The sequence below is a fragment of the Rhinoderma darwinii genome, chromosome 13, assembly GCF_050947455.1.
Source record: "Rhinoderma darwinii isolate aRhiDar2 chromosome 13, aRhiDar2.hap1, whole genome shotgun sequence".
Classification (NCBI taxonomy): Eukaryota; Metazoa; Chordata; class Amphibia; order Anura; family Rhinodermatidae; genus Rhinoderma; species Rhinoderma darwinii.
Genome location: NC_134699.1, coordinates 70,782,494 through 70,792,508, shown reverse-complemented (window position 1 = coordinate 70,792,508; position 10,015 = coordinate 70,782,494). Strand labels below are relative to the sequence as shown.

General features: G+C 52.6%; 1 protein-coding gene across 1 annotated transcript; it reads left to right on the top strand.

The window, feature by feature from the left end:
- Positions 1–393: 393 nt before the first annotated feature.
- Positions 394–9,149, top strand: LOC142665556 (regulator of G-protein signaling 9-like; the record flags this gene model as incomplete). Its single annotated transcript, XM_075845260.1, is given in 8 exon segments — positions 394–523; positions 650–737; positions 814–952; positions 1,349–1,429; positions 3,716–3,810; positions 3,812–3,833; positions 5,403–5,899; positions 6,728–9,149. Coding segments are annotated over 8 exon segments (1,191 nt in total), but the record flags the coding sequence as incomplete, so codon positions are not given.
- Between the last annotated feature and the right edge of the window lie 866 nt (positions 9,150–10,015).

The window sequence follows — 10,015 nt, the reverse complement described above, 5'->3', positions numbered from 1 at the left end:
GATCTTTCTCGAGGTCTCGGAGATTTCTCAGCCCCCCACCAACCCCCTCCTCTCCCCCCACCTTTTTTACCCCTTATTGGAAAATGTTAATAAAAACAGTTTTGAAAAAAAAAAAAGAAAATGCAGCAGATCATAAACTGCGGAATCGGGTGCAAGATCTCGGTTTGCTCTCAGTGAATGGATACATTCATTACTCAGCTGATAGGCTTGTTACAATGTATCAGTGTAGACAGTCCTGGACTCCAGACTGATGATACATTGTAACAAACCCATCAGCTGTGAGAAGTATTCTGCCGGGACAGGGTGTAAATGGCAATGTTCCTATTCACTGACAACAAGCAGAGATCTTGGAGATGGTGAAGTACTTGGAGAGCTGCGCACGGCTGACGTTTCGTTTCTCTCTTCAGGGTGGAGATTCCTACGAAGCTGCGGGTGGAGCGCTGGGCCTTTAATTTCAGCGAGCTGATCCGAGACCCCAAGGGGCGGCAGAGCTTCCAGCAGTTCCTGAAGAAGGAGTTCAGTGGTAAGGGAGGCGCCGATGCTGCTCTTAAAGGGCCGGTAACCATGCGGCTGATAACAGAGACACATAGAGGAGGCTCTGCCATGATGAGGGAGGGGAGCGGTGTATAATAATGGCATCTCCTCTCAGGGGAGAACATGAGCTTCTGGGAGGCCTGCGAAGACCTGAAATACGGAGATCAGTCCAAGGTGAAGGAGAAAGCCGAGGAGATCTACAAGTGAGTGACAGGCGTGTTTACTGAGGGGCTGTTACAATGTGTCAGTGCAGGTGATTATATTGGTCTTGTCTTCCAGGTTGTTTCTCGCTCCGGGCGCCCGGCGCTGGATTAATATTGACGGTAAAACAATGGAGATCACAGTGAAGGGGTTAAAGCATCCGCACCGCTACGTGCTGGACGCCGCCCAGACCCACATCTACATGCTGATGAAAAAGGTGCGAAAACGGGCTGTGAGGTCACATGTCCTGCCCCGCCCACCGCCTGCCATGTCCTGCTGCCCCGCCCACCGCCTGCTATGTCCTGCCCCGCCCACCGCCTGCATGTCCTGCTGCCCCGCCCGCCATGTCCTGCTGCCCCGCCCACCACCTGCCATGTCCTGCTGCCCCGCCCACCGCCTGCCATGTCCTGCTGCCCCGCCCGCCATGTCCTGCTGCCCCGCCCACCACCTGCCATGTCCTGCCCCGCCCATGTCCTGCTGCCCCGCCCACCGCCTGCCATGTCCTGCTGCCCCGCCCACCGCGTCCTGCTGCCCCGCCCACCGCTTCCTGCTGCCCCGCCCACCGCGTCCTGTTGCCCCGCCCACTGTCTGTCATCCTCTGCTTTCTTTGTAGGACTCCTACGCCAGGTATCTGAAGTCTCCCATCTACAAGGACATGCTGAACATGGCCGTCAGTCCGCAGGAGACCAAGAAAGGCAAGTGATGGGGCGGGGAGTGCAAACTAAAGAACCAATCTACAGAACCAGAAACACCACTGCGAACAGAACTAATCCAGAGTGACTGCAAATACTTCTACTCCAGTCACACCCAGAGCTGCACTCACTGTTCTTCTGTTACATCATGTTTTCTGCTCCAGTCACACCTAGAGCTGCAGTCACTCTTAATACTGTACATTGCTGCCTCCAGTGGTGTTACTTGTGTATTACACGCTTCTCACTCATCCTCTGGATCATCAGGCGCTGCTGTCAGATGAATAGAATCTTGGGGTGTAAACACGACTTCACCCACAATTCTACACAGCAAGCAGTGGACAGCAGGGAGATGTGAAGAGCAGCAGGTTCACAGCTAAAGTGAATTGTGACTGCAGCTCTAGGTGTGACTGGAGTATAATTCACCGGTGGAGAGTCACACGCCTGCGACATTTTTGCAGTAAATTTCGTGATTGCAAACAAACGGTTAAAATAGTCGCGTCCCGGCCGCTAACTGCATCACCGGCTGCTGAGTCCGTATCTGCAGATGGCGGCGGCGGGGACAACTCATCCATCATCCGGGCCCGTCTCCCTCCTCATCCCTCCTTCTTCCTCCTCCCTCTCGCCTCCCAACTCCTCCCTCCTTCCTTCTCCTCCCTCCTTCTTCCTCCCTCCTTCTTCCTCCCTCTTTCTTCCTCCTCCTTCCTCCCAACTCCTCCTTCCTTTTCCTTCTTCCTCCTCCTCCCTCCTTCCTCCCAACTTCTCCTTTCTCTTCCTCCCTCCTTTTTCCTCCCTCTTTCTTCTTCCTCCCAATTCCTCCTTCCTCCCTCTTCCTCTATCCTCCCGCTTCCTCCCTCCTTCTTTCTTCTTCCTCCTCCTCCTCCTCCCTCTTTCTTCTTACTTCTTCCTCCTCCTCCTTCTTCTTCTCCTCCTCCTTCTTCTTCCTCCTCCTCCTCCTTCTTCTTACTTCTTCCTCCCTCCTTCTTCTTACTTCTTCCTCCTCCTCCCTCCTTCTTCTTACTTCCTCCCTCCTTCTTCCTCCTCCTCCTTCCTCCTCCTTCTTTCTTCTTCCTCCCAACTCCTCCTTCCTCCCTCCTCCTTCCTCTATCCTCCGCTTCCTCCCTCCTTCTTCTTACTTCTTCCTCCTCCTTCTTACTTCTTCCTCCCTCCTTCTTCTTACTTCTTCCTCCTCCTTCTTCTTACTTCTTCCTCCTCCTTCTTCTTACTTCTTCCTCTCTCCTTCTTCTTACTTCTTCCTCCCTCCTTCTTCCTCCTCCTCCCTCCTTCTTCTTACTTCCTTCTTCCTCCCTCCTTCTTCTTCCATTTCCTCCCTCCTTCCTCCTCCTCCCTCCTTCTTCCTCCTCCTCCTCCTTCTTCCTCCTCCTCCCTCCTTCTTCTTCCTCCTCCCTCCTTCTTCTTACTTCCTCCTCCCTCCTTCTTCCTCCTCCTTACTTCTTCCTCCCTCCTTCTTCTTCCTCCTCCTACCTCCTTCTTCTTACTTCTTCCTCCCTCCTTCTTCTTCTTCCTCCTCCTCCCTCCTTCTTCTTCCTCTCCTCCCTCCTTCTTCTTCCTCCTCCTCCCTCCTTCTTCTTACTTCTTCTTCCTCCCTCCTTCTTCTTCCTCCTCCTACCTCCTTCTTCCTCCCTCCTTCTTCCTCCTCCTCCCTCCTTCTTCCTCCCTCCTTCTTCCTCCCTCCTTCTTCCTCCCTCCTTCTTCCTCCCTCCTTCTTCCTCCTCCTCCCCCCTCCCTTCTTCTTCCTCCTCCTCCTCCTCCCTCCTTCTTCTTCTTCCTCCTCCTCCCTCCATCTTCTTACTTCTTCCTCCCTCCTTCTTCTTCCTCCTCCTCCCTCCTTCTTCTTCCTCCTCCTCCTCCTCCCTCCTTCTTCTTCTTCCTCCTCCTCCCTCCATCTTCTTACTTCTTCCTCCCTCCATCTTCTTACTTCTTCCTCCCTCCTTCTTCTTCCTCCTCCTCCCTCCTTCTTCTTCCTCCTCCTCCTCCTCCCTCCTTCTTCTTCTTCCTCCTCCTCCCTCCATCTTCTTACTTCCTTCCTCCCTCCTTCTTCTTCCTCCTCCTCCCTCCTTCTTCCACCTCCGGTGCAGCATAGATTCTAGAAAGAAGCAGCATTTTTTACATAGGAGTGGAGGAGCGTTCCTGCGGCATCTTTAGCGCCCTGGTCATTATCACCTGTATAATCTACAGCAGAGGGTTCGTTACTGTCTCCACTGTGATAACGCAGCTCATTATATGACATCCAGTCAGTTTTGTATATTTATTGTCTCTCTTTTTCCGACAGTAATTTCCCGTTCATGCGACGACATCGGAGGTCGAGTCCCAGCCCGGTGATCCTGCGCCAACTGGAAGAAGAGGCGAAAGCAAGAGAAGCGGCACAACACTGTGGATATCACGCAGGTTATGAGCAAGCTAGACCGCAGAAGTCGGCTCACGCAGGAGGCTGCTAAACCAGTGTAGGCTGGGGCCCCGGATAACGCTGGGCCCCTACATGACATGTAGCAGAGTTCTAGAATCCGCTGTAGGTGAATGGAGATGGCGGTGCAGTTCTCTCCCTGGCCACCAGATGTCCCTGCTGCTCTATATTGTCTCAGATAATGGGAGTTATTCTAGGGCGATGTGCTGCGGCCTCCTTCCTAAGGGGTTAATAGGGGTGCAGGACATTAGAGTCCCACGAGTTACGTCCTACATTTCTCACCACAACCCCCACAATAGTGAATGCTCCTTCCTGTGGGGGAATCAACAACACCCCCCCCCCCCACCTATATATTGCAGGTCTCCCGTTACTGTCCGGCCGGGCGCAGCGCTGAGATGTCCAGACTCCATATCACAGGAGCCCGGACCAGTTCTAGGCCGCACGTGACATCAACATCGCTAGGTAGGAGGCAGGAAAGCGGCAGGGAGGAGTTGTCATAGTCTCATAGACTCTTCTTTATCAATTCTTCACTATTTTCTACATCTCTGCTTGCTAGCAGTGAATAGGAACATTCATTGTTTATATCCAGAGGCTGAAAATCTGTCCTGACCTAGTGCTTCTTCTCACAGCTGACCGTTTGTTACAATGTATTAGCGAAGTGGGTTTTAAAGAGATTGTCCAGTATGAGAAAAAAATGGCGGCTTTCTTCTAGAAATAGCGCCATACCTGTCCACAGGTTGTATCTGGTATTGCAGCTTGGCTCTATTAACATGAATGGGCTGAGCTGCAATACCGCAAACAACCTGTGGACAGGCGTAGCGCTGTGTTTGGAAGAATGTCGCCACTTTTTAAAAAAAGATTCTGGACATTTTCTTTAAAACCCACTTTGCTGATACATTGTAACAAACCGTCAGCAGCGAGAAGCATTAAGTCAGGACGGGTTTTTAGCCTCTGGACGTAAACACGAATGTCCCCATTTACTGACAGCAAGCAGGGATCTTGGAAATAGTGAGAAATTAAATCTCAAAGTCTCATAGAAAGTTTCAGGCCAGGATAGCCTCAGATTATTAGATTGTAAGCTCCTCTAGACAAGAAGGGACATTGTACGTGTCGTCCCCGGTCACTCGCTGTCATCTCCAGCTCAATAAACGTCTCATCTTCACTCTCGCGTCCATTTCATCCGTGTCGTCGTCCTACCTGAGCGCTCCACGAGAACTCTAGGAAATTCTGTACAGCAGCCTCTGGGTGGGGGACTACAACTCCCAGCATGTCCTACAGCAGGGGCTGATCTACAATGATGTATGATGTAGTTGTGTCCTGAGCTGCAGTACCACATTTCAGCCACTAGATGGGGAGGTGGAGGAGGGATTGTCTGCCACCTGCAGGCTGGTGTTGGGTACTGCAGCTACAATTTGTATCTCGGCGCTGTCTGTAGAATTAAAGGGCCATGAGCCCGATTTTTCCTGCCGTTTTCTTGGAGCCGGTTGTGATCCGTCCTGTCGTACGCAGACGTTGTAGTCGTGCTGGTAACTTCCCTCTGATCTCTCCTACAGCTCTGCCATTACACCGCGCCAATCCCTCACCTGACCGTCTACACCGGCACCTGTGCTCCCCCCTCCCCCACCAGTCCTTTCCTGTACTGCCAGCCTAGACTGGAGCTGTCCACCCCTTCCCCCGGACACATGGCTTTACCCAACTGTGCCGCCTGCCCGTCTCCTATTAGCGTAGCCATAGAAAGTACGCCGGGCGTGGAGAGAAAGTGGGAGCCCAACGGGGCCAATGAATCGGACAACCAGTTCCCCTCCCCCACGGATAACGCGGAGCTATCGTTTGGATCGGAGTCTGGCGGGAACCACCTGTCCGTCCCCGCGGAGATCAAGGCGGCTCCAAAATCCAAGGTGACCTTGTCGTTCAGCAAGCTCCTGAAACGAGGGTGCTCCAACTCGCCCGTCTTCGCCACCCTCTCCCCTAAGTGCCCGGCGGTGAATCACGGAAAAGTGCAGCCGCTGAACGAGCTGGAGCAACAACAGACGTCAAGGAAAGTGACCAAGTAAGTGGCTGCAGTACCCGAAACGAGGGGGTCGTCTCATTCCTGTGTGCACTCCTCGGGGGCGGGGCTCTCAGTGGTCATGTGATCTGGAGTGAGCAGCGCCCTCTGGTGGTCAGCAGAGGTACGACGCCTCTGTGTTTCGCTCCACCATGTGTCTCCCCCCCGCGTCCTGCATGGAGCGTGCTTGTCGGGTGGTCGCCCCCTTTTGTGTTCTGAGGCGCGCGGCTCCTGCATGTTAACCATTGAGCTCCCGGATTGTCGCTGCATCAATCCGCCATAGGATGCAACGGAAAGCGGAGGAGGGGACGGTCCACGGGATGTAACTGGGAAAAGTTCTCCGTATCGGATGGAGGGAACAACTCACCGTTCTCTCTTAAAGGGGCAGCGCACTATTAAGCAGAAGGGGGTGACAGGAGCTCCAGGCCGATGACGGAGGAGTCTATAGTCACCAGACATTACTAGTGGCTGATCATAGTGATCTGTGATCCCTCAGCTCGGCCTGTGATTGGTGCCGCTCCCGCTGCCGTCAGTCTATGTGCTCACGGGTCCAATTTGCTGCGGATTATTTCTGTAGGTGATTTCTGGCAGTTTTGCAGCACTGGATCGCTTGTGGGCTTTTGCTGTGGAAAATCTGCAACAAATGCTGCAAATGTTTAAATTGGTGATGCAGGTGAAACGGCGCACGGAAAGTTCCGTCAGCACGTACAACGGCGCCCCCGGCCTGTCAAGTGGCAGCATGTCCGCCACGTGTGAACGTCCCTGTGATGTCCTGGGGGTGGCGCCGCAGATCATGTGATCGTCTTGTTAACCCCTTGTCCCCGGTTGCAGCTTTTTCCAGATTAAGGTGGAGCTCCCCGCGGAGTGCCGGATCTACCCCATGGAGGAGGAGGGGAGCGGTCCGCCGGCCTCCATCCAGGAGGTGATCTGCCCCTGGGAGAACATTCTAGAAGAAGGGAAGGCGGGGTAACCGGGACCTTGTGTGGGGGCCCCGGAGCCTCCCGGGACAAGAAGTGCATTAACTAGTTCACTGCCAGCGGGGGAGACAAGCCCCTCATCACTGAAGCACAGCAGCCAAAAGTACCCACAATCCACTGCACCGGGGGCTGCTCTGGTGGTGACACAGGCTCATCATTGTTTATGATATAAGGGGCGGAGATACTGAACATTAATGGCCACGCCCCTGCCGATCCTGCATCATCATCTACCGCCTGTGTCTGCTAATCCGGGACCCCCAGATCCAACCGCCCCAGGGAGCAACTGAACAGACAAGAGCTCCAGTCACACCCAGAGCTGCACATCCTCAACTGATGCTCCAGTCACACCCAGAGCTGCACATCCTCAACTGATGCTCCAGTCACACCAAGAGCTGCACATCCTCCACTGATCCTCCAGTCACACCCAGAGCTGCACATCCTCTACTGATGCTCCAGTCACACCCAGAGCTGCACATCCTCAACTGATGCTCCAGTCACACCCAGAGCTGCACATCCTCAACTGATGCTCCAGTCACACCAAGAGCTGCACATCCTCCACTGATCCTCCAGTCACACCCAGAGCTGCACATCCTCTACTGATGCTCCAGTCACACCCAGAGCTGCACATCCTCTACTGATTCTCCAGTCACACCCAGAGCTGCACATCCTCTACTGATCCTCCAGTCACACCCAGAGCTGCACATCCTCTACTGATGCTCCAGTCACACCCAGAGCTGCACATCCTCCACTGATCCTCCAGTCACACCCAGAGCTGCACATCCTCTACTGATGCTCCAGTCACACCCAGAGCTGCACATCCTCTACTGATTCTCCAGTCACACCCAGAGCTGCACATCCTCTACTGATCCTCCAGTCACACCCAGAGCTGCACATCCTCTATTGATGCTCCAGTCACACCCAGAGCTGCACATCCTCTACTGATCCTCCAGTCACACCCAGTTCTGCACATCCTCTATTGATCCTCCAGTCACACCCAGAGCTGCACTCACAATTCTGCAGTTACATCATGTCTTATACTCCAGTTACATCCGGAACTTCACTCATAGTTCTGCAGTAACATCATATACTCCAGTCACCTCCAGAGCTGCAGTCACAATTGTTTGTGTTCATTTGCAGCTTCGGCGTCTGCTCAGTGGTTTATAGTCGATACAGCAATATAATAAGAAGAAAATGATCTCTAGCGATGCTCCAAAGTGCAATGCATTCTGGGATTTCAGCCACAATTTGGGTCTTGTGTATGAGGAATAGGAGATGATATAACAGCAGAATCGTGGCTGCTGCTCTGGATGTGATTGGAGTATATAATGTAACAGCAGGATTGTGCCTGCTGCTCTGCGTGTGACTGGAGTATATGATGTAACAGTAGGATTGTGACTGCTGCTCTGGATGGGATTGGAGTATATGATTGGAGTATATTATGTAACAGCAGGATTGTGACTGCTGCTCTGGATGTGATTGGAGTATATGATTGATGTAACAAGCAGGATTGTGACTGCTGCTCTGGATGGGATTGGAGTATACGATGTAACAGTAGGATTGTGACTGCTGCTCTGGATGTGATTGGAGTATACGACCTGATGTAATAGCAGGATTGTGACTGCTGCTCTGGATGGGATTGGAGTATACGATGTAACAGTAGGATTGTGACTGCTGCTCTAGATGTGATTGGAGTATACGACCTGATGTAATAGCAGGATTGTGACTGCTGCTCTGGATGTGATTGGAGTATATGATTGAGTATATGATGTAACAGCAGGATTGTGACTGCTGCTTTGGATGTGAATGGAGTATATGATGTAACAGCAGGATTGTGACTGCTGCTCTGGATGTGATTGGAGTATATGATGTAACAGTAGGATTGTGACTGCTGCTCTGGATGTGATTGGAGTATATGCTGTAACAACAGGATTGTGATAGCTGCTCTAGATGTGATTGGAGTATAAGACATTATGTAAAAGCAGGAATGTGACCGCTACTCTGGATGTGATTGGAGTAGAGGATGTAACAGCAGGATTGTGACTGCTGCTCTGGATGTGATTGGAGTATAAGACATGATGTAACGGAGGAAGGTTTTTACAGGCTGATACAACATTTGGGCCTGGTGGTTGGTGGAGTTGTGGGCACGGACCCCCTGCGGCTTTCTACTATGTACCCCAAACCACAGGCACTCAGGGGTACAAAATACACAAGTCACATCCAGACCTGCAGGCACAATTTGCAGAGTTCAGTAGTGGAGGTACTGTAGCGGGGGTACAGTGGGGGTTATAGTAGGGGATACAGTAGTGGGGGATACAGTAGGGGGGTACAGTATGGGGATACGATAGTGAGGGTATAGTAATGGGGGTATAGTAGGGGGGGGTACGGTAGTGGGGGTATAGTAGGGAGGTACAGTAATGGGGGTATAGTAGGAGGGTACAGTAGAGAGGTACAGTATGGGGGTACAGAAGGGGGGTACAGTAGTGGGGGGTACAGTAGGGGGGTACAGTAATGGGGGTATAGTAGGGGGTTACAGTAGGGGGGTACAGTAGTGGGGGTACGGTAGTGAGTGCAGTAGTGGGGGGTACGGTAGTGGGGGTACAGTAGTGAGGTACAGTAGTGGGGGTACAGTAATGGGGGTACAGTAGTGGAGGTATAGTAGGAGGTACAGTAATGGGGGTACAGTAGTGAGGTACAGTAGTGGGGGTACAGTAATGGGGGTACAGTAGTGGAGGTATAGTAGGAGGTACAGTAATGGGGGTACAGTAGTGAGGTACAGTAGTGGGGGTACAGTAATGGGGGTACAGTAGTGGAGGTATAGTAGGAGGGTACGGTAGAGGGGGTACAGTAATGGAGGTATAGTAGGGGGGTACAGTTGGGGATACAGTTGTGGGGGTGTAGTGGGGGGTACAGTAGTGGGGGTACAGTAGGGGGGTACGGTAGAGGGGGTACAGTTGTGGGGGTACAGTAATGGAGGTATAGTAGGGGGGTACAGTTGTGGGGGGTACAGTAGGGGGGTACAGTAGTGGGGGGTACAGTAATGGGGGTATAGTAGGGGGTTACAGTAGTGAGGGTACGGTAGGGAGTTCAGTAGTGGGGGTATAGTAGGGGGTACGGTAGTGGGGGGTACGGTAGTGGGAGTGCA